The sequence below is a fragment of the Lampetra planeri genome, chromosome 15, assembly GCF_965212315.1.
Source record: "Lampetra planeri chromosome 15, kcLamPlan1.2.h2, whole genome shotgun sequence".
NCBI classification, from domain to species: Eukaryota; Metazoa; Chordata; class Hyperoartia; order Petromyzontiformes; family Petromyzontidae; genus Lampetra; species Lampetra planeri.
The window spans coordinates 6,966,847-6,991,951 of record NC_136121.1 but is presented as its reverse complement, the minus strand read 5'-3'; the positions used below and the strand labels follow the sequence as shown (position 1 = coordinate 6,991,951).

Sequence of the window (25,105 nt, the reverse complement as noted above, 5' to 3'; positions counted from 1 at the left end):
ATATAAATATATATTTTTATGTCATTTTTTAACCGGCACTTCACCAAAGACAGCCATTGGAGGTCCTGACGTCTCAGCCAATCAAAACGCGTCCCTGCGCCAACTTTCGCGCAATTTCTGCATTGCGCTTTTTATCGCTATTTTTAACGCGCCCTCGCGCTATTTTAATCGATTATTAACGATTGTTATTTTTAAAATAATCATTCTGTTTGTCACTAAACGAGCCGAGCGGCGATGTCGGACGAGGAAAGCGAGCCCGTGTCGCCCGTTGCCAAGCAAGAGGTAACGGGGCTCGCAGCGTTAGGCCCGCGCCTAGTCCCGCTTTACATTTCCCAGAGGAGATGCGCAGCGAACGTTACATTGCTCGTCCCTGATTGGCCGGCGCTTGTTTGTGGGCGTTTTTTCTGTAGGAGCTCCGCCTTGAATCGCGCGTCTCTACCAATCACGTGCGCCCTCTCTCCGAGTGCCGCGCGTGCGGTCTACAATATGTGAAGCGCCTCTCCCGCCGGCCTAAACATCGCAATATGCGATGTTGCGTCAACTTTCCCTGAACGTATTCGCCACGTTAAAACTCTTTGCAGATGTCGCCAATTAAAGCGCTAATGCATTAAATTGTACTCCCCAGCGCTGACAATGCACCGTTCTTGTGTATTCGTGTTGGCAGCAAAGTGTTAAGCGTGCGTCGACGTCGCTTACGACAAAACAACACAATTCTGCAATAAAACCCACGGCCTTGCTTTCAAAAGTTCCTTTCTATCGCTCTCCGTGATTTACTGATGCATTGCAAATGCACCCACCTGACCCGTGTCGCGTTTAAGAGTGCGTCAGTCGCAGCTGCGCTTACATTGCAGAAGCCTGAGAATCATAAACTTGTTGATAAACGTATAAAGGCAACAACGTGAACAGCGTCTCAGCTTGTATCGACAACACGCGTCATGTATTGCCCGTGTAAAGTTGATAACACGGGGTTGTCTATCCTATATAAGGTGCACCGCAGTCGCATGCGTACGTGCCAGTTTCCGTAGTGTAGTGGTTATCACATTCGCCCGACACGCGAAAGGTCCCCGGTTCGAAACCGGGCGGAAACAGCGATTATTTTATCTTGTTTTCAACGTTTGTGTGTACAACACACAAACACACGTCTTCTCTGCAGTCACGAAAGCTTTAAAGCGAAATTTACACACGCACGTGTTACACGAGGGAGAGCCTCGTGTGTCGGGGAATTACAATGAAGTGACTTAATTCTAATTCTAGATTTGAAGCTTTCGTGACGGCAAGGATTCATACTCTTAGGTTTTTTCAGTAAAGTCGCGTAGTTAAAAATAAAGAAAAAAGTATTAATTTTATTATTTATTTTTTACTACGTGACTTTACCGAATAAAACCGAAGCATATGACTTAATCTTACTTTTAAAAGCTGTGCTCCATGTTTATGCCCAAGTGCTCACCCGCGTTTGCGTGTCTGCTGCCGCCCCGTGCTGTCCGCGCAGAGCAATGAGGCCAGCGCTGATCCGACAGCTTCACCCAACACTTCAATCCCAGAGGCAAAGCCTCCAGACTCGGACTACGAGTACAAGATGGTGAGTATAAAACAAATATAGCGTGACGTTTTTTTAGTTCTGAAAAAACGAAGAATAAAAATATTTTATTTTGTCTGTTGTGCATTCAGTCGACGATAGCTCTAACCCCACCTGTGCAGGAGGAGAGGGTGCCCATTGGCGTAATTGTACCATTATTAGCATTTTGTCCAGGCATTTCACGGTTTGATTAACCAACGAAGTTTGCAAATTAAAAGGAAACCACAGCAGATCAAGCGAAATGTTGTACTCAACGTCGAAGAGAAAAGGACTACTGGTATTCAACTATAGTATCAAAATTGTTGACTTGACTACGTATACGAATTTAGTGACTCCGTATAAGAATTTAAAAGAGGGCTGGGACTTCAGTAGGGCAGGCTTTAAGCCCCCCTTTAGCCAACAGCGATACGGGGCAAGGTGAGGACATTGGGAGTGGCTTGGGTGCGATATTTGAAATAGTTGACAGCAGGGCTAGAATTGACTGATAAATTAAGAAAAAACCTCGGCGAGCGCGTTTTTACCGAATGATACACTGCTCTACACGGTTTACTTAATGAGGTATGTTTTTCCGGAACACGAGGGTGATGTTTCGGCTATACGTGGGTTGACGCTGCTACGAATTTGCATCTCCGCGTCGAAAAGTAGTGATCTGTCCGATAGTATTTAAGAGTTACTGTAGAGGCGGCGGATAAACATCTCGGTACCATCTTCTCTCCCCAACATTCAGCGCATGCGGGCTCACTTGTTTAATCACGGCGCCTAAGCGTAAGGTGAGTGGCGGCAGGCAATAATTGCAGTGAGAAGAAGCAGAGAAAATTTGATTAATTTAGTGCAAAAAGGCTTGCAAGATGTGGGAGTGCTGCATCCGTTGGACGGTACGATGGTGTCATTTAATCGACTGAGAACGATTAAGACATCAGAGGAAAAGATAGAGGCCAGTGTTTCTGCCAACGCCGCAGCCAGCACTAAACTTATGTTGCTCAACGTGATCCATTTCTAGAGAAAATGGGAAAGGCACTTTGTAGATCGAGGACCCGACACAAAGAAAAGTGCCTCTCAGGGGTGCAGTTATAAGGGAGAAGGCTAGCCACCTTTACGAACACTTAAAGCAAATCAAAATAAGTACCAGTATATTTACATTCAAGGCCAGTAATGGCTGGTCTGAGAATGTTTGAAAAAGATTCAGCCTCCATAACATGAAATTGATGGGGGAATCGGCATCAGCTGACCACGAGATCGCAAAGAACTTCCTGGACAAGATGAAAAAATGTATCGAGAAGGGGTTGGTACAAGCCTCTCCTGAATGCTCCCAGGGGTCACCAACTGACCCTGATTAGCCTGGAGAGGCCCTACAATCCCTCCAACATCATCTTCAGCATTCATTGTAAGTAAAATCATCAGTTTCACTTTTATTTCATTCTATGTGTTAATGTATTTAATTTCGTTAACATATTCTGTCCGTTTTTATGTGATACCAAGTGGACGCAAATTATTAATCAAAGAGGGAGGGGGTGATATTTTTGACCCAGGAACACTACCTTATTTTTCCCATGAGGTCTTTTATTTGACCAACCCAGTTTTGCCCAAAATGGAATTTGCCAGGAATGTAACCCCCGTGATCGGTGAGGTTTTCCTCTTCATAGCTAGGCGGGGGTGGAGTAGTGCCAGTGATTTGTGCACTGCCCTATGAATGCGGTGAGTTCAATTCCTGGCAGTGGCTAACGTCAGTGACGTGTGATAACTGGTTTGATTCTCCCTTAAATCAGTCCACTGGTCATCGTGGTGAAATATAGTCAAATAATCACCTTGACCACTATGTCATGGGGAGGCCTTTATCCTGCAGTATATTGAAAAAATGCTAAATAAAATGGCTAGGTATGCTACGATGCATCAGTGCTATTAAATTATAATGCTTAAAATTGTGCATCTGAAAATGTATCGATTTTGATCTGTATATGTTGTATTTGATATGGGTCCTTGTAAACTCTATAGCCACTAGAGATTCTATATTCAACACAATGGAAAAAAAATATCTGGCATTGAATTGTGACCCCAACTTGTAGCTCATTAAAATAATTTTGAGGTGGTGAATCATTACATTCCTCATAATCAGTGTTCCTACATATGTCGGTTTTGGTTGAATGGTGCCCAATTTCATGAAAATTGTATGTAATTTACAAATGCCTTTGAATAAATTTCCTTAATCATAATCTAACGTCGTATTTAAATTTCCAATGTGTGTTATTTGTATATCATAACAGGAGGTCTATTTGCTTCCTGCGTCTCTAGAAATCCGATCGAGCAAACCGCTTCGAGTACCTGCTCAAGCAGACGGAGCTCTTTGCCCACTTCATCCAGCCGGCAGCGCAGAAGGCGCCCGTGTCGCCGCTCAAGATTAAGCCGGGACGACCGCGGCAGAAGATCGATGAGAAGCAGCACCTGCTGTCCGTCGGAGAGTCAGTGGAGCCGTTCACACAAACATTGCGCACATTTACACCTATGCAGTAGCACAGTGGTTCGACTCTGGAATGACACACTTAAACCTGCACAGAGGCTCAACGTTCAGCACAGTGGCCCCTTCATGCAGCGTTTTACTCACAACAATAAAACAGATGTACAGTGAATTGTACTTGACCTAAAAGCGGTACCATTTAATGCCTGATGTGCGTCTTAAGTGATGCGGATTATACTCTTTTACATGAAATTATGTAAATTTGTTTGTGTCATAATTTTTACCAAAATGTTAAAAAAGTAAGTACCTATGAGGTTCATTCTAGATTTGAAGTTTTCGTGACTGCAAGGATCCATACTCTTTGGTTCTTTCGGTAAAGTCACGTAGGTGAAAGAAATTATTTTATTGTTTTATTTTTTTACCGACGTGACTTTCCCGAAAGAACCAAAGAGTACCTATAAGGTTGGTTCTAATTTGCAGTGCCTATGATCAAACTAACCAGGATGCATCCCATCAGATCTCAGAATCGAAGCAGGCTCATCTTCACCAACCTGCAATGTCCAGCATAGTGAAATATGGCCAAATAATCCCGACAATCACACTCAATCACAATTGTCACTCCCCAGTGCTGTTGCCAGATTTTGCTTTGTTCCAAGACTCAGTAGTCCCATTATTTAGTGTTGGATGAGACAGTTGCATAATAAAAAAAACAATTACAAGTGTTTTGCTGCTGCTGTTCCCACAACTGTAGCTTTCGCCACCGGAGGACAGAGCAGGAAGAGGATGAGGAGCTTTTGTCAGAGAGCAAGAAGGCGACCAACATTTGCACTCGCTTTGAAGAGTCACCCACCTGTACGTGCCACTCACAACGGGTACATTCGTGCCGCGGTGGCTAGGAGATGTTAACTACCTCGCCTGGTATACAGGAGGCTGTGGGTTCGACCACCACCCCGACCCTGACACCCGTATATTTTGAGTTTGCACGTTCTCCCCGTGGTTGCGTGGAGTTTTCTCGGGGTCCTTTGGTTTTTCCCTCCACATTTAGAAATATGCGTTTACAGTATTTGGCTGCTATGATTTTCCACATGATAAGCCACTTCGTTGAGCTATTATTTGTGACAAGGTCGCTTCTGAAAAAGAGCTATATAGCGCAGTGGGCCTTACCTCGTAAAATATGAAAAGTTTCGTTTTTATACTCAATGGAGATGACTTGTTAATATGGTTGTTTTTAATCCTCAGTTTAAGGGAGCCTATGTGATCTGAATATAGTGTCAATTCGCTGAACAAATATACGGATATTTATTTTATTTGTCATAATTTGTATTCAAGTATTAGTGGGTAATGTTTTTTTAACCAAATCTTTAGTTATATTACTTGCTATTTAACAATTTTTTTGGGAAATGGAGCAAGTAAGAGAAATGTTCAATCCTTGCACATTCTTAACAGGGAGCTTGGTAATTCACAAAGATAAAAACAAATGTGAGAGCTTATACATTAATGATGTAAATGATAAAAAAAACATTTAACAATGCATGATGATCCTGTCTTTTTTGGCTAAGAACAACACTAAGTGGTAGATGGTAAGCGTGGCTGAATAAATAAGGTTTAAATGTTTGGTTAACAATAGCGATATTTTCCCCATTTTTTTTATTTTTAAAGGAAGATTATTTTTAGTTTATACCTACAATAGAAAGATTTGTTGTGGAGTCTTTATAATTGGTATAAACTTAACAGGAGCCATTGGTTCTCTTTGATACCTGAACATTCTTGTTATATATTTTGTTTACCTAATAGGCACTATTTGATTCAGTTCTCATTATGGAAACTATTATTTAGCCACCTGTCGAGTGAAGGTCGTGCATGTTTTTAGTGTTGACTGACTTGATCCGTTTTTGCAGATGTGAAGGGTGGCACCATGAGGGATTACCAAGTGCGGGGCCTCAACTGGCTCATCTCTCTCTATGAGAATGGAATCAATGGCATCCTGGCTGACGAGATGGTACCTGGCCTTGTCACACAAACACCAACGATTCCGCCTGTATGTTTTACTGTAGACTCCCAAAATCAAACCGTGAACTTAGATGCAAAATAATAGCAACATCACCAGATTACACTTAACAGTATGATATATTGTAATGTTTCCGATGCACTCAGCTCTATGACAGAACTATGATTTGGATATGGTACTTGGCAATGCTGTCTGATCGCTGGGTGCATAACAGTGAATAGGCACAAGAAGTATTTTTGCCAAGGGTTGATAACAGGAAATTAGGAGACTTGGATAGATTGGCATGTGCAACTATATGTATATGTTTCTGCTTACAAGAGTAATCAACCTTATTCATTTAAATTGCTGTAATGTTCCTTTGAAAACCAGTATCTTAACAGGCAAATTGAAGTTTCACTCATGGAACAGATTTCAGCATGTGGATTCAAAGAAAGTTTTACATGTTTTTATTGAACGGACATGTAGCTTTTACAAAATGTATAATTACAACATTGTCATTAGTAGGTTAAGTTGATCAAATATGTAAAATAACATTCGATTTTATGTTGCCTTGGACATTTTCCAATTTTACTCGAAGGTCCATCTCCTGTGATAGCTCGTGCTCTTTCCTGTACGCGTAATCCAACACTTTAGATCACGCAATATGTTTTTTGGCAAGTTTCTATATTTAAGTGCCTTGATTTTGTCTCCAGGGCCTGGGCAAAACGCTGCAGACCATCTCCCTGCTGGGCTACATGAAGCATCACCGCAACATCCAGGGACCACACATGGTGCTGGTGCCCAAGTCCACGTTGCACAACTGGATGATTGAATTTGAGCGTTGGGTGCCATCGCTTCGTGCTGTTTGCCTCATTGGAAGCAAGGACCAGCGGGTGCGTTCCCTTGAGTCGGTTGGCAGCTTCAAGTTCGGTGTGCCACTGAAAGTGCGGGAGACTTAGGATGCGCTCTCACGTGTGCCCCAAGTGTCATACTTTTTTTCTTTGACTGTTTTTTCCTGTTTTACGAAAAAAAAATCGGATTTTATGGGATAATGGGAGGTTAAAAATGGCAGTCCATTTACCAAATCACCCACAATATGCCCGATCTCGTTAGTTCACGGAGTTAAGCAGGATTTAGTCTGGATAGTGCTGTGATGGGTGACTATCAATCAGAATCGAGCTATAAGGCTGCAGGGCTATGTGGTGCCAACAGCTGCTCCCACGTCTATTCTGCCCGCCTTGAACCGGAACTGGCCAGTGTAGTTAAGTTTGGTATAATATCCCACAGGCATGGGGAGACCCTCATCCAGCAGTGGAATGCCTGTACATGTCCTTAAAAGTCAGGTTGTAGTATTTCAATGAGATTGTGTACACAAAAAGTATAATCAAAATTACTGATTTAAAAAAAATACTTGTTGTGACATTGAAAACAAGGGTTTCACAAGTTGCCACTGTCATGCCACTTTCAAGTTAAAAGAGCGTGTGCTCACAATTCTGTTATATTGTTGACTCCTTTTGTTGGATTTACATTGAAGTCGGCTTTCATCCGGGATGTCATGATGCCGGGAGAGTGGGACGTGTGTGTCACCTCGTACGAGATTGTCATTCGCGAGAAGTCCGTCTTCAAGAAGTTCAACTGGCGATACCTGGTCATTGACGAGGCGCACCGCATCAAGAATGAGAAATCCAAGGTCAGCTGCTATCCCAGGGAACACCAGTTTACTTACAATCAACTCATCCAGCCAGTTAGTGTCCTACCATCATTAGAACACTTGACTTGCAGAAAATTGTGGGTTCAATTCCATTAACGGCCAACTCAGCATATCATCCCTCCGGGGTTAATATCAGTAGCACTGCTCAGTGGGAAATTTACAGTATTTGTTCCAAGAATGAATTAATCCTCACCATGGGAATGTGCAATTTCCATAATAGATTTTTGGCTACCAATATGAATGAGTGCCATCTTGTTACTCATTTGAACAAGGAGACACCTTGAATGTAGTCTTCAGTCAACTCAGTGTCTTTAACACCTCTTATGAATTCATTGACTTTCACAGCCATAAATATAGTGAATGTAATGGTTTGGTGACAGTGCGCTGGTCCTTCTCTCTAGCTTTCGGACATTGTGCGCGAGTTTAAGTCGACGAACCGACTACTGCTGACGGGTACGCCTCTGCAGAACAACTTGCACGAGCTGTGGTCCCTGCTCAACTTCCTGCTGCCCGACGTCTTCAACTCATCCGAGGTCAGGAAAAGTAATGTGGCAGAAAAATTACCAAATTCAATACATTTTTCACTATCTTCAATAAAACCTGAGATACATTGGAGATTGAGAAATAAATGCACTACCTACTCACCAACCTTGTAAAAATGTGCAAATCATTGGATGTTTTAATATATCGGCTGTTATTATATATGTAGATACAGCAATACATTTAATGTTTCTTTTATTTCAGGATTTTGATTCTTGGTTTGACACAAACAACTGCTTGGGAGACCAGGAATTGGTGGAACGTCTACATATGGTGAGTCCATGAAGGGCTGGTAGGTTACACATGGTATTCAATCTGCCTGATTGGGATCACAACTTACAAAAAGACAATTACATTTCAGGTAACCTAGGATTGAAAAATCATCACTTTTTGCATGTATGTCTGTGTTTAAGTGGGCTGATAATGACACTTTCACACAGGTGTTAAGGCCCTTCCTTCTGCGCCGTATCAAGGCTGATGTGGAAAAGAGTCTTCAGCCAAAGAAGGAAGTCAAAATCTACATTGGCCTCAGCAAAATGCAGAGAGAGTGGTAAGTTACTCGTTAAATGCTTTAATGTGTAAAACTTCTTCCAGCTTATTCTGCGTCACCGTTTTCATTTCATATGCTGGATTTTTAGGTCACATTATTTTTGTAAAACAGTCTACGGCCCCTGCAACTCTCGCCCTGACTCCCTGTCCATCCTTCGTGTCCTTTGTTGGCTGCCCATTTCGACCAGAATTACTTTCAAGATCGCTTGCCTCTGCTACCGCGCCATAAAATCTAGCTACCCACCATACCTAAGTTCTCTGCTGATGCCTTACACTTTAATGAATCGTAGACAACTTCGCAGTGCGACGCAGAACCTACTTGAACCTCCCAAGACAAGGACTGTAATTGCTTCTCGTCGTTTCTCCGTCGCAGCCCCCGTCATTTGGAACGCCATCCCTATTCACATCCGTAACGATCAATCATTTTCTTCGTTCAAAAACCATCTAATGGCGCATCTCTTCAGCTCGACATTTAACCGAGTCTCACCGGACCGCACAACGCCATCTGACACTGAGCTCGGCTCCGCGCCTCAGAATTGCGTCTTCGGTCTGGAACATTGCGTGCGTCATAAATTGTATTATTGTGTGTACATTTAAATTATTAATAGGGAATGTGATTTAAGCAATACTTTCATTGTAATGTTCCGATGCTCACATTTTGTTATAATATACACTACATGTTGGTAATTCATGCAGATATGAAACTATGCGAGTGCAAGCATGTGCACAGGCTGCCTGTAATACAATTCATGCTGAAAGAGATGATGCGTAAAAGCTTGTATGCTGATTTATTTCAGCACTTAAATAAACAAGCATGCAGTAATTTTTACACGTGGTGCAGCATGGTTCATCCAGTGAGCTGCCACCTCTGACCTCTGCAGGTACACAAGGATCCTGATGAAGGACATCGACATCCTGAACTCGGCCGGCAAGATGGACAAGCTACGCCTGCTCAACATCCTCATGCAGTTGCGCAAGTGCTGCAACCACCCGTACCTGTTTGACGGCGCTGAGCCTGGGCCTCCCTACACCACGGACACCCACCTGGTCAACAACAGCGGCAAGATGGTGGTGCTCGACAAGCTGCTGCCCAAGCTGCAGGAGCAGGGTCAGAGTCACGACTGACTTTGTGTCATGATGGCTGAGTATACCTTGTGACAATGTGCGCATCATGCACAGGTACACCAAGTCTTGAGCGTAAACGGTGGTGACATGACGTTAAACTGTGAAGGTTGTGCACTGTTAACTGTTCCATGATACAGGATTTTCACAAGCAACTTTCTGTCAAAGGCTTTGGTTTTGAATGGATGGTGATAGTCGGGGGATGGTCCTCTGAATGTGTCTTTATGGGTGTGTTTGTGTAGGTTCCCGCGTGCTGCTCTTCAGTCAGATGACGCGCATGCTTGATATCTTGGAGGACTACTGCATGTGGAAAGGCTATGGGTACTGCCGTCTGGATGGACAAACTCCTCATGAAGACAGACAGGTTTGAGCCTTGAGTGTCACCGTCTCGTATGCATCGGATGGGTTTTCTCCAGTTTCTTCCCAGATGCCAAGCACTCATTATTGGTAATGGTTAAACATTCCAATGCAGGACCCTGCTGAAAATGAGTCTTGAGAATCCTTGATTTTTCCTCGGGAAGCAAATGGCATTTATTATAATTTCGTGTAGCTGTTTATCAGTTGACCATGCCATTATGGCCATTGTCTGGCTCACATCCCAGGTGTTAGTAAATGCTTTGTTGATTTTGCCAAAGACACTCCAGTTAAAGATATTGATGTTAAAATTATGCGTTGTTGGGGTGGTGCTGTAGGAGGCCATTGCAGCATACAATGCTCCCAACAGCTCCAAGTTCATCTTCATGCTGTCGACGCGTGCGGGTGGCCTCGGCATCAACCTGGCCACAGCTGATGTGGTCATCCTTTACGACTCAGACTGGAACCCTCAGGTCGACCTGCAGGCCATGGTGAGGTGGAGCGATTACACACCCTGGACATTAATTGCATGTCCAGCTCCCGCCACTGGCATACGTAACACTCTACAACTAAATTTGAAGGCGTTAATGCATTTCCTTTTTCCGTCTGTAACACGGGGTCACGATAACTCTCGTAAAGATCGCCCAATGTGAAGAAAGTTTTAGTGTAAAGTTGCATTCCTAATAGGGACTTTCCCGATTGAAAACGTACCAAATTGATGAAAGGGTTACCCAAATTTTGGCAAAAAAAGCAGCGATAATTGGTAATCATTTTTGGTCAAGTCGATGATGATATCACATACAATGCGTGTACCACGCCTCCTCTCGTGACGTCATGCATGGCATCATGGGTAACATCATCTCGTAACGCTATGTGCCATGTGATATCTCATTATGTAGGTGGAAATTGCAACTAAGGACAATCGGATGTTGGAAAGCAGTGTATAGTCCACTTGTGTGCTTGTTTAAATATTTTTTTTATCTTCTGTCCACACCGCCAATCAGGATCGTGCTCACCGCATTGGGCAGGCGAAGAGGGTGCGTGTCTTCCGTTTCCTGACGGAGAACACGGTCGAAGAGCGCATCGTGGAGCGGGCAGAGATGAAGCTGCGCCTTGACTCTATCGTCATACAGCAAGGTGTCGCTCCTTTGACCTCCCATCTCATCATCTCTTGCTCGTGGTGTCATTTAAAGGAAGATGCAACAACAAAAACAAATCGCTCTAGTCTTGTAGGAACATTCGTAGTTTTCATGTCCTGGGCTGCGTGAGGTGAATTGAAAGATTTTTTGAAGAAAAGAAAATACTTTAAAATCAAAAGTCAGGCGCTCTTTCATAGCACCATCGTAATGTGCATTGAAGTATTAAAATGTGTGAGGGGAGCGAAGATTATTTTTGGGGAGGTTGGTGGGGGTTGACAATTTTTGGAAACCTGTTGGAGCAACTTTTTACCCCCACATCTGGGGTGAGGGGTGCACTTTGTATAACTTTTAATAATGGAATGAACTGTAACTTTAAAGTGCTATATTTTAATCCTGATTTGAAGCCCATCGTCACGTAAATTACCTCTTGTTGTAACAGCTCTCTCGCTGGTTCAGCAGTTCCACTGCTGGATTATTTGTTTCCGCCTGAGGACGACCACTTGTCTTGCGATCGAAACGTCGTGATATGTTTTTTTTTTTTACCTACGTGACTTTACCGAAAGAACCAAAGAGTATACTAGAAATTTGGCGGCCTTATTCTAGCTCCTACGGAGGGCTTCTTGGCGCCTCGCCGGTCGCTCCCACTGATGTCGTCTTCCTACTCCCCCCCATGTGTGCAGATACTACTGACTCTATTGTATGTAGGGTGTGTAAGCATATATGCTTTAGAGTTCAACTAACCTAGGTAAATGCTTGCCATCTTCCCGCACCTCCACACAGTTGGCTACATATGGTGTGAAAGAAGTTCAACATACATACATCTCACTGTGTGCGCAGGCCGGCTGATCGATCAGCAGGCCAACAAACTGGGCAAGGACGAGATGCTGCAGATGATCCGGCATGGCGCCACGCACGTATTCGCGTCGCGCGACAGCGAGATAACCGACGAGGAGATCGACGTTGTCCTGGAGCGGGGAGAGAAAAGGGTATACGCTTTAACGACTTGTTACATGGCCTTGTATGTACGTATGTTTAACTTCTTTCGCGCCGTAAGTAGCCAACTGTGCTTTTCGGAGGTGTGGGGGAAGGACAACAAACTAAACACAGAAAGCAGTTCTAAAGAAATGAGTTGTCAATCTATATTTAAAAGTGCGTAGCTCCAGTGGCTTTTTAATATCGGAAGGAAGAGCTTTCCAGACGGTTGCAGAAACGCATCTGAAAGTGCGCGACGCAGTGACCAACTTTGCCTTGCATCCAGCTCATAGAACGTTAACTACAAAAACTCGGCTTCATGAGATACAATACCTCACCGAGCAGGTGTACGGAGTTGACTATGAAACTGTATTACATGGACACAAGCAGTTTATATTCCATACTTCCCCGCGTACACACTTGTGAGCAGGCAGTTCCTTGCTCATTGCGTTGCGTCTTTTGTTGCAGACGGCCGAGATGAATGAGAAACTGAGCAGCCTGGGCGAGAGCTCCCTGCGCAACTTCACTATGGACTCGGAGAGCAGCGTGTACACGTTCGAGGGGGAGGACTACAGAGAGAAGCAAAAGGTGCGCCCAGTGCTCAGCTCGAAAACTTGACGTGCTTCCAGTTTTTTTCTACTTTATGTAGGGATGCTTAGTGCATTTGTGTTTATATAGTCATGATGTGCTGATTTCAGTATAGTTACTATTCATGGTCATTAATAATGGATATACCCTTGAAATAATGTATGGTTTACGTGAGGATTTTCTAAAAGTAGGGCGTTAAAATGTACATCGTTGTAATCCACTATTGTAAGATTTAAATAATGCTGGTAGGAATCACCTGGTTCCACTAGCCCACAGGGGATTATTGTGTCCGTCCGTCGTGCATCCAAAAATGGGAGGGGTCGGGCTGGGTGGAGAGGGGAGGGGAGGGTGGGGAGGGGCTGGGTAGGGAGGGTGTGGAGGGGCTGGGTGTAGAGGGGAGGGTGGGGAGGGGCTGGGTGGGGAGGGTGGGGCTGGGTGGGGGGTGAGAGGGGTGGGGCTGGGTGGGGAGGGGCTGGTCAACCCGTGGTGCCCTTATAAAACTCAACGTTTATCCTACTCACGCCGGCTTGTGCCCGCCCTCACAGTTGGCCATATTTGCGGAATACACCACGCCGCCATTGACCCTGGCCATTGACCGAGCAACCCAACGTTCCTACCAGCTCCCTCTGCAGGAATGTGTTATTTTTAACAGACCCCGACTTCTAATTTTATTTTTTTTTATACAAGTTTTAGGTGACATTGAAAGATGACGATCACCTGTCAAAGTTTGCACACGTATGTATAACTTCGAGACTTCAACGTTTCCAATCTCTTTCCTTCAGATGAGCTTGACGGAGTGGATTGAACCTCCCAAGCGTGAGCGCAAGGCGAACTATGCTGTGGACGCCTATTTCCGCGAGGCTTTGCGAGTCAGCGAGCCCAAGGCACCCAAAGTACCTCTCGCACCTGTGCCGTCAGTCACACAACTCCGCTTTTTCCCTGTTTTCGTTGCGTACCGGCCAATTCGCTTGCTGATATTTGAGGGTGCTCCTCAAATCTGGACATTCAGTTCGGCTCAGATTTGCTCTGCAGTAGTAGGTTTTTACCCTTTAAACTGGTACAAAACTGACACCTTTATACAAGGCATCATGTTTGCAAAAACCACAACACAAGTAGTCAAAATGCAAACAAAAAGAAACAACTCTGATGATGATAATAATATGCACTGTCCTTGAAGTTGATTGGTCCACACCCGAGACAGCTTTCCTTAGAGCCTAGTCTCCATTGGTGTTGTGGTTATTGCAAACATGTTGCCTTGTATAAAGGTGTCAGTTTTGTACCAGTTTAAAGGGTAAACACCTACTACTATATTTTGCCACTGGTAAAGGAGGTCTCATAGTGTAATTGCTCTGCAGTGTTTTGGTTACAACAATGTGTGCACTGTATAAGAAGACCAAGCCTTCATACTACAGAATTGTGTTGAATGAGCCGGTAATGTCAAATTAGTAACTGGCTTCTCCCACCTTCTATTGGCTTTCTGGTCACACACTCAAACAAAAAATGTAGTTATCGATAATACGATGCCGTATTTGGATTCAGCGTGCTTTATAATCTCAAGACACAAACCTTCATAGCAATGCATTCAAAAACAAACAAACAAATGTCTAAATATGTGCCATATAAATTTGTAATTGAGATATTGATACAATTGGACACAATGTGATGTTTGGATTCAGAACTCTTTAAAACCTTTAAATGTATGGGTTCAAAAACAAAGAGGTGGAAAATAATTTCCTCAATTTTGGGGGGTGCAAAATCATTGTTGTTTTGTTTCAGAATTTTACGAGTTATATGCATAGACTTGCCTATATTTATGCCATATTTCAGCTTTTTTATGCCTTATAGAACATCATTGGAATTTGCATCATTTACTCACTCTTCATCAGTGATATGTATTGAATACCTAGATTGTGTGGCAGGCAGAAGAGTCTGCGTAACCCGTTTCAGTTTGGACGAACACTCGAGTAGAGTTTCTTACAATCCTTGCTTCTTGTGCGTTTCCTGTGGCCAGGCCCCCCGGCCACCAAAGCAGCCAAGCATCCAGGACTTCCAATTTTTCCCTCCTCGCCTCTTTGAGCTCCTGGAGAAAGAAATCCTGCACTACCGAAAAACCATCGGCTACAAGGCATTGCAACGCGATACACTCACATGCACATACACACACATGTACATACACACACACATGCACATACACATACACACACATGCACATACACACATGCACATACACACACATGCACATACACACACATGCACATACACTCACATGCACATACACACACATGTACATACACACACACAACAACAACAACAACCGCCATTCGCCACTAAGTGGCGGTGACGTCACCACGACGCTTGTGCCAGGCCATGTGCACCTTGAGGCCACGTGAAGTGTCGAACGCCCGCTGGCAGGAGGTCACGGGGCAGACCCAGGTGCCACGGGTCGACTGACCGAGATGACCGAGATGACTGGCTGATGCACCACCTGTGCCCCCTACTGTACCAACTTGCTGTGCTTTAGCCACCCGGCGCTCCGCTCGTTGTTGTGAGCGTTGCTCCTCCGCCCTCCGTTGTTGCTGGAGGGCGACTGCCTCCAACTGCCCAGTAGCGTCCTTCACGAGCCTCCTCCACTGAGGCCGATCTTGACACCGCTGGTACCAGTCATCGGCAAGTCCACTCAGCTCCACATCCTCCTGTACCACATCACTCCATCTCTTCTCTAGCCCGTGCCGCGCCCGTTTAGCCCCCTCGATCCGGCCGAACAAAAGCTGTTTAGGCATGCGGTGGCTGGGCATGCGGGCTACATGACCCAGCCAACGCAGCCTTGCCTGCCGGAGGAGCTCACTGATGGGACTTTGCCCAGATCTTTCAAGGACTTGTGAGCTCCTCACACAATCCAGCCTGGTTAAACCCAGGATGGATCGTAGGCAGGCCAGCCTAAATGTTTCCAACCGGCGAAGATGCTCCACTAGGGGGGTCCACGTTTCGCAAGCGTAGAGAAGGGAGGGAATGACCGTGGCCGAGAAGACCTGAAGCTTCGTGCGGAGCGACAGACCAGGTAGCTTCCACACAGCGTTACGCAACCGATGAAAAGATATTGCCGCTCGACTGATTCGGAGTGAGACCTCTGCTGATAAACTGGAGCCGGTCATAAGCACACTGCCCAGGTATGGGAAACTCTCCACTCTCTCCACAACTGCCCCATCACCAATTGGGAGTTGTGGGGGTGGAGTGTCCGATGGTACAAAATACCCAGGCAGGTGCTTAGTTTTGGTGGGGCTGATGGTAAGGCCCCACCTCATACACACACATGCACATACACACACATGCACATACACACACACATGCACATACACACACATGCACATACACACACACATGCACATACACTCACATGCACATACACACATATGCACATACACTCACATGCACATACACACACATGCACATACACACACATGCACATACACTCACATGCACATACACACACATGCACATACACACACATGCACATACACACACATGCACATACACTCACATGCACATACACACACACATGCAAATACACACACATGCACATACACACACATGCACATACACACACAAGCACATACACACACACATGCACATACACTCACATGCACACACACATGCACATACACTCACATGCACATACACACACATGCACATACACACACATGTACATACACACACATGCACATACACTCACATGCACATACACACACATGCACATACACTCACATGCACATACACTCACATGCACATACACACACATGTACATACACACACACATGCACATACACACACATGCACATACACACACATGCACACACATGCACATACACACACATGCACATACACACACATGCACATACACACACATGCACATACACACACATGCACATACACACACATGCACATACACATACACACACACACTACTCAAAGAGGGAAGGTGAAATATGGTGCATTGGTACATTTGAATTATTCAACGTGTCTACGTCAATTGCATGCGAGCATTATTTTGAACATGGCATAATGTCGATGTAGCTAGTGATATTGTGTTGTCCCTACCACCTGTCCCGCAATATAATATCGCGTGCCGATTAGAGTATGTGCTCCTTAACGGCACTTTTCCTAGCAGTCATTCTCGATTTAGAAGGATGTTTACGTTTTCCCATTTGTGTGTGTGTGCGCGTGCAGGTCCCGCGTAGTACAGACATCCCCAACGCCGCCCAGGTTCAAAAGGAGGAGCAGCGCAAGATTGACGAGGCTGACGTACTGAATGAAGAGGAGGCGGAGGAAAAAGAGAAGCTTCTGACGCAGGTCCCACACACACCTGGATCCTCTGCCTGTTGCTATGCCCGTAAAATAGTTTGCCTATCTGTCCAGTTATTTGAGGACACTTCATATGCTTTCCCAAAACACAACTTAAAAAAAAAAGTAATTTTTGAAAAATGAAATGTACCATTAAGCTGTGAAATATTGCCGATCAGTTATGCGTACGCTAGAACACGTTTCTGTGGGTGTAAGTGCGTGACTAACATGTATGCCCGTTTATGCGTGTGTGTGTGTGTGTTTCTATGCATGCATTTTTGCAAGTCTAAAGGCTGACCAGAATGAAGGATCCACTGATTGAGAGCAAGCACCTGCCTCTCTTTTCATGTCGGATTTTGTTTACTCTGCAGTGACTCAATAATGCAATTATGTAGTTCAAATAACGCATAGGTTTTCTCATCCGCTATGATTCACAACAGATTTTAGTTTTTTGGCCTAACCTAAACAATTTGATGCATTTGTTACTTGATGTGTGGCAATCTTTGTTCATACCATCATCGATTAAAGTTTCTGTTGTTAAGTTAAGGGACGTCACAAACAACCATTTGTAATTGTTTTTAAGTTAGGTAAAATGGAGGCATGGAATTTCTATAAAGAACCCTATTTAAATTTTTCTGTATTTCTATTTAACTTTGTACTCGGGATGTTTAGCAAAGGCATTTAGGATTGGAAAATCAAGCGGTGTAGCAATTGTATCGAATGTAATACTTTGCACACAACAGGCACCCACCCAATAGGCTACCTGTGCCAATAATTCTATTACACACATTAATATTTAACCTTATTTGCCATCTTGAACTTAGCAGGGCTTTACAAACTGGACCAAGCGAGACTTCAACCAGTTCATCAAGGCCAACGAGAAGTGGGGTCGGGATGACATTGAGAACATTTCTCAGGAGGTAGAGGGGAAAACTCCTGAGGAGGTCATGGAATACTCAGGTACTTATGGAACCTTTACCATCCCACAAAGTGCTGTGCAACACATCATAGTGAGGATTTGCACGTATCATTGCACAAATTCCAGAGCTTGTCGAAGTGACTCGCGGATACACAGGACGTGAAAAAGACATCAAGGCAAAAAGTGGAAGAGGCGGAGTGAAAGAAATAGAGAACGAAAAGACACGACGAATGACAAAGACATATTGACCAACGTCAGGATAAACAGCGACCCAAACAGTTTGGCAACAACCAACAATCTCAACACCCCCCCCCCCAAACCATTACCACCCACTGTCCACAACCCACATCGCCACAGCAAACGTAGCAGTCGGAGAGTACTGGGAGAGTCCCTGGGCTGCTGCACGGTTTATTAGATTGGTTTACATAAACCCAGCAGCCACGGGAGATTGTACACGACCACAATCTCAATAAAGCAATTGATGATTGAATTAAATCATGAATGCATGAGTGAATTGTAACAATTCACCAATTTGCTTTGGGATGATTTGTAACATCCCAAATAAAATTAATCACTTGTTGAAATCTGTTTAGCAGCGTAAGTGCCGAGAGTGATGTGTAACCATGCCTCATGTCGTGCAGCTGTGTTCTGGGAGAGGTGTAATGAGCTGCAAGACATTGAGCGAATCATGGCCCAGATTGAGCGTGGGGAGGCTCGCATCCAGCGGCGCGTCAGCATTAAGAAGGCTCTGGATGCCAAGGTGACTGTCCTGTGAACATTGCTGCTACCTCATCCATGTGCATATGTGTACAGGTAGTCCTCTAATTACGACGGAGATGCCTTACGACGACCCCATCGTAAGTCGAAAATATCCTAAGTCGAAGATGGCCCAGCCTACCCAGGAGTCTTAAAGAATGGTGATAATTTAGCAAAACAGAGCAATTTACTGTATAAACTATATACTGTATGTATTTATTAATTACAATACTGTATTGCACAGTAAAATGTAAAGTAAAAAAAACAAGGTCAATTCTTAGCCTACCTATATGAACTGCAATTTAATAGAAAGTTTTTTCAGGAAACAATCCTATCTGCTATAAAAACTTTTATCATACATTGAACGTATCGTGGTAACCCTAAAATTAAATCGCTAAAGCTACGTATCATACATGCATTGAACCTATCGTAACGTATCTTATTGTACTGTACTGCATACTTGAACGATGTTAGGTTGTTGATGGCAATTTTGTTGTATCGCCATCGTAAGATCGAAATATCGTAAGTCGGACCATCGTAACTCAGGGACCACCTGTATATGCTTTTTATGTATCTAGGGCAGCTTAGTGCGGTGTCACGACTGTATATGCTGTGCCAACAAGAGCAAGTACCTATTAGCAATACCTTCAACACACCACCCAAACTTCTGTACTATGTGTTGTATCAGGTGCATATTATACACACACACATGCGCAATATGGGTTATAGCATAGTTTTCCAGAGTATCATTAACGCAGGTCTCAATGCGTTAACGAAAACATTTGCAGATATATTTGTAATGAACCAGTAACGTTGTTTGCACATGCCACATGCATCACAAGTAGTAGTGGAAACTGAAGCTGGTCTCATCTCTATGTCAACTCGGTCTAAATTCAGCAGCTGATGGGGTGTGTTAACATCAGTATGAAAGAGAAATATGGCCAAGAATAGCGTTGACCCATACATGCCATTCTGGGCCTTAATAGGCGCTTACCAACAACACTTGCGCCAGCAATCTATACGATTACATTGGAGGGGATCTCTGTCTTTGCAATTTTACAGATTGCACGGTACCGGGCGCCCTTCTACCAGCTGCGCATCTCGTATGGCACTAACAAGGGCAAGAACTACACGGAGGAGGAGGACCGATTTCTGGTGTGCATGGTGCACCGGCTGGGCTTCGAGAAGGAGAGCGTCTACGACGAGTTGCGCCAGTGCATCCGCAACGCGCCTCAGTTCCGCTTCGACTGGTTCATCAAGTCCCGCACGGCGATGGTGCCTGGCTTGCACATCACATCATAGCACTCAGCCCACCCCTGCCCCCCCCCGCTCTCAATAACCCAGCCAGATAGTGTCCAAAGAACAAGTATGTCACATTTAATGGTATACATTAATTGAAAATGTTCTTTGCCTATTGCTAAGTTACTGGGAATGCACCCAATATCAGATATCGGAAGCCAAGCAGGCATCAGCCTGGATAGTCCGTTATAGGCTTTGGAGATGCACAGTGGTAACAGAGCGCAATGAAGCAAAAGTTATTCTTGTACAGTACTTATTTACTCCCACATCTATGATCCCCGCCTGCACCGACCTCCACAGACCAACATGGTGAAGTATGGTCAAATAACCCCCATGACCCACATGGGATGGGGAGCCTCTCATCCAGCAGTGGATTGACAAAAGGGCGGTACAATAGGGCATTTTATAACGTGGTTTTGAAAGACATGCACTGTGAAAGATGAGCCAAGACTACATCGTGGGACCTCCTTTGCCAGTACCAAAATATGAGAATAGGTTTTCCCCTTTTTTCTGGCAACAAAACAGGTGTTAAGATGTTAAAACACCAAACTGAAACTTTTTACAAGGAATCATGTCTGCATTAACCACAATACTTGTGGTCAGAATGCAAACAAAAAACATACTCTGATAATATATGCATTGTCTTTGAAACTGATTGGTCCACACCAGAGACAGCTTTATTTCGAGCCTAGTCTCAAATGGTGTTAGACCAGAGGACGCCAAAAGGCGTACAGCACAAAGACATTGCACTGTTAATGCAGACATGATTCCTTGTAAAAGGTTTCAGTTTGATGTTTTAACATCTTAGCACCTGTTTTCTTGCCATAAAAAACTGTTTATCATGGCTAGAGGAGCACTGGTCTTTGGCACTTTCACACTATTCTAGTTGCCTTGTTCCATCATTCTAGTCACCCCCAACAAGCCTACAAAACCAAAGTTGTTTCTGCTTAAAGAAACCTTGGCTCTACTTTTCACAGCGCAAGTGTCTTTGCTTAGTCCCCACGCATAGTGTTTACTGAAAAAAACAACAAGAAAGTACTCTGTTGTGAATGTGTGTGTTTTTATGGCTGGGTGGCCTTGTGGTTTATGCGCTTGCCTCTGGATTCAGGGTTCACGAGTTCAAATTAAACGTCATCTGCCTGACATTGTACTGTGGGACTTTTATCAAGCATGGTTTTTTTTTGTAGATTTCAGAGTTATTGCTTTCCAAGCATAGTCTAGTACGTGATACTATGGGAAAAACTGGTATAGTACAATGAGCTACTGATTTGAAATATTGCTAGCTTGCTCGTGGCAGAACAAAAAAAAACATTGGTGATAAGTTATGTAGGGATCTCTCTGGTCTCAGCTGCCTTAAGGCAATACAATAATGAGCAACGATGTGAATTATGACATGATGGTTATGGTGCTGATCCATTCCCAACTGAAGGATGACAATGTTCACACGTGCAGGAGCTGCAGCGGCGTTGCAACACACTAATCACCCTCATCGAAAGGGAAAACATGGAACTGGAGGAGAAGGAGAAAGCCGATAAGAAGAAACGAGGCCCCAAGCCTGGCACGGTATGGTCACTGTTTATCATGAAACTATTTTTGTAAATGTATTTTACCAGGTAAAGCCCTCTGAGCTACATAGTTATTTTTCAGAAGCGACCTGGCCACAGATGATAGCTCAACGAAGTGGCTTATCACGTGGAAATGTATCACAGCCAAATACACTAAACGCACGTTTCTAAATGTGGAGGGAAAATCCAGAGGACCCAGAGAAAAGTCCACGCGACCATGGGGAACACATGCAAACTCCAAATATACAGGCATCAGGGTCGGGTTTGAATCCACGACCTGTATACCAAACGAGGTAGTTAACATCTCGCATATAACGATTCGCCCCCACCCCCCCACCCTACTTCCAATTTGCGATTCAGTGAGTTGTCACGAACTGAGGTTATGGTTCAATTCAAGAATCATGTTTTTATTAGTTTTTTTATTTGTTTTTTTATTTGTTTTTTTATTTGTTTTTATTTGTGTTTTTATTTGTTTTTTTATTAGTTTTTTTATTAGTTTTTTTGTTTGTTTCTCAATCTTTCTCATTCCTTTTAAATGAAATTAACATGCATCTATTTTACGTAAAATATTATTCTTGCACATGGTTAGATGCATGTATCGTGCTTGTAGGAAGGTGATATTTTATGAAACTGTTATGTTTATTCGTCCTCATCCCTTCATTTTCAGCACTGGTTGGTAGGCACTCTTATAAAAACATATGTTAATAGAATATAACATCCATTGCATTTGAAAATTAACTGCTTCTCTATCTTGCGTGCATCTTACATTTTTTTATTTTCCTGGATCAAGTGGAATGGACAAATCGGTGCTCTGTTACCAGGTCCAGTGTCTGTTCTTCACAAGGGAAAACGCACCAAGATGGATTAACATGACAGCGGAAAAACTGTTTAGAACAGTGATTAAGAAACTTTGCTTAATCATTGTCACATAAATGTATAGAGAAAGAAAACGTTAATCTTCAGAATATAAAATAAAATGGGAATTCTAAGTAATGGGAATGTATCAAGCATAGATACAAAATAGGCACCTGTTCCATTTCCTTTATAAGCTTAGCTGCTATCCTCTCTCCACCGTGCCTCATCGCTTCCGTTTTGCTTTTAAATTAACTTTTAAGCTGAAAACAAGAGGTTACTAAACGGTTACACGGCCTGCCACACTTGGTGTTGGGGCCAGTGACCTGAACGTTGATGCAAGCTTACTTTTGTTTTCGTATCCATTGTTAGCGAACAAAAAGAAAAGGATGAGCAGAAAACTTATGGGGAAGAACTTTAATGCATGGCTAAGCTGCTAAAGAAAAGCATTTCCGTAGATTAGTTATGATCCAGCCTTTTACCACGACCAGCCATACAATTCCTGACTGTTTCGATTTAAGGCTTTCGTGACTGCAGGGATTCATCTTCTTGGTTCTTTCGGTAAAGTCACGTAGAAGGGAAGTGATAAAATAATAAAAATAAAACATAAAATAATTATCACGACGTTTCGGCTACAACGCAAGCAGCTTCGGCTACAACGCAAGCAGCTTGCGTTGTAGCCGAAACGTCGTGATAATTATTTTATTATGTTTTATTTTTATTATTTTATTACTTCCCTTCTACGTGACTTTACCGAAATAACCAAGAAGATGAATTCCTGAATGTTGAGTGAATAATACGTATAGAGTGTTCACATAAATTGGCTTCGTGGGTTATGTCACAGTAACAGAATTACGAGTATGTTACATGCAGATTAGACATCACGGTGGAATGGGCTCTGTTGTGTAACGCACCAGCCTGCTGTGTAAGAACGTTTAGAAAATGCAAATTCCCAAATTATCCTTATGCTCAATTGTATGGCAATGAGGTCCTTTCTCCTATGTTGTAATTCCGTCACCGTGGAATGATTTGAATGATGACTCAAGGATTGCATGTGGCTTATGGAGGTCATGAAATCTGGGGTCATAGTGTTATTTGATTGGAAGATAAATTGCTATGAAGTCACTGCTGGTCGATAATGTTTATGGAGCAGGCACAAATAGCTACTTGAAAGAACAAATTGAGCCCGACTGGGGTACAAAGTTTGTGCCAAAGAAACTGGCAAGTGATTTTAACAGAGATTAATTACCGGTTCCATGTATCAGTACGTTTTCATTGATAAGAGTGAAGGTGTCTATGCTCAATCGCTGAACTCATGTTCTGTTGTTTGGGACAATCAGCATGTATTGCTAACCTGCCGTCTGAAAAGCAGACTCTACAATGTGGATGTGTGTGTGTGCATTGCTGTGTGGAGAGCGGCCGTGCAACGGTTAGTGCACCGCGCTACAAACCCAGCGACCCGAGTTTGATTCCCGCTCACAGCCAACACCAGTGACGATAATTATCTGAGCCAGTCCTGGGCCTCCCCTAGGTCGACTCGGCCTCAAATGAGTACCTGGTGCAGTGTGTAAACATCGCCACTGCAGACACAAAGGTGGACCAGCGTGGTGTTGGCCACCCACCCCCTCGTGTACCGTGGCGGCCTTCATAGGTGCTCGCTAACAGCACTTTCCCCAACAGTCTGTTATGGCTATTGGGGGGGGGGCCTTTATCTTTGCTTTGTGCATTTCTGTCCACAGAAAAGGAAGGGAGAATCACCGGTGGAGGAGAAGGGAGCCAAGAAAGTGAAAACCTAATCATTGTCTGATAGCACTGCCACATCTTTTCTGGTATACTCCAACCATAGTTAGCAAAAAACTGACATCATCGTCTAATTGTCTCCAAAAAAATACCGCTGTCAATTAAGAACATTCACCAGAGAGAGAGCATCAACGTGTACACTGCATGTGTTTCTCTCTGTTTATTGTTTAAATCTCCATATATTTTTACTAGCTTAAAAAAATTCTATGAAATAAATTTATTAAAACAATCATGATGTTACTAATTAACATCCAAAGGATGTTATTATATTGTTGGTAAAATACTAGATTAAAAAAAACAGCACTTATTTAAAGTGGAAAGAGGCAAATAAATAATTTTAACATTCCCTTTCAAAAAACTGCACCTGTAATTCGACTCGTTGTTTATAAAACAAAGCAGTGTTATCTGACGTGTGTACATTGTAAAGCTGCTGTTTTGCTTATTTGTTCTCATTTTTGTTGTTTCATTTGCGTATACGCCTTAACGTGCCCTTTTAATTTCAACATGTATGACGTTTCAAGAACTAAAATAGTCCTCTTTGCTATAAGGTATGCCATATACAAGTTAATAAAGTTTGTGTACAATT

General features: G+C 43.5%; 1 protein-coding gene and 1 non-coding gene across 6 annotated transcripts; both read left to right on the top strand.

Moving 5' to 3' along the window:
• The first annotated feature begins 70 nt into the window (after positions 1–70).
• On the top strand, positions 71–25,105 carry SMARCA5 (SNF2 related chromatin remodeling ATPase 5). 5 transcript variants are annotated; one of them, XM_078600895.1, is made up of 25 exons: positions 71–282; positions 1,490–1,579; positions 2,304–2,346; positions 3,866–4,032; positions 4,780–4,880; positions 5,927–6,027; positions 6,729–6,908; positions 7,550–7,705; positions 8,128–8,259; positions 8,471–8,539; positions 8,707–8,816; positions 9,697–9,923; positions 10,180–10,301; positions 10,630–10,782; positions 11,296–11,428; positions 12,268–12,416; positions 12,871–12,990; positions 13,773–13,883; positions 15,002–15,115; positions 17,215–17,337; positions 18,153–18,288; positions 18,889–19,007; positions 20,066–20,278; positions 21,755–21,865; positions 24,459–25,105. In XM_078600895.1, the coding sequence occupies exons 2-25, from the start codon at positions 1,494–1,496 to the stop codon at positions 24,513–24,515; spliced, it is 3,033 nt and encodes a 1,010-aa protein (XP_078457021.1). In that variant the 5' UTR covers positions 71–282; positions 1,490–1,493; the 3' UTR covers positions 24,516–25,105. The 5 variants fall into 5 exon arrangements, 3 of the variants coding, with proteins under 3 accessions (XP_078457021.1, XP_078457020.1, XP_078457019.1); XR_013586076.1 differs by lacking the exon at positions 2,304–2,346 and having other exon boundaries at positions 17,215–17,333; positions 18,156–18,288; XM_078600894.1 differs by lacking the exon at positions 2,304–2,346 and having other exon boundaries at positions 18,156–18,288.
• TRNAV-GAC (transfer RNA valine (anticodon GAC)) lies at positions 1,016–1,088 on the top strand. Its single transcript has one exon. It is a non-coding gene; the product is annotated as a tRNA-Val (tRNA).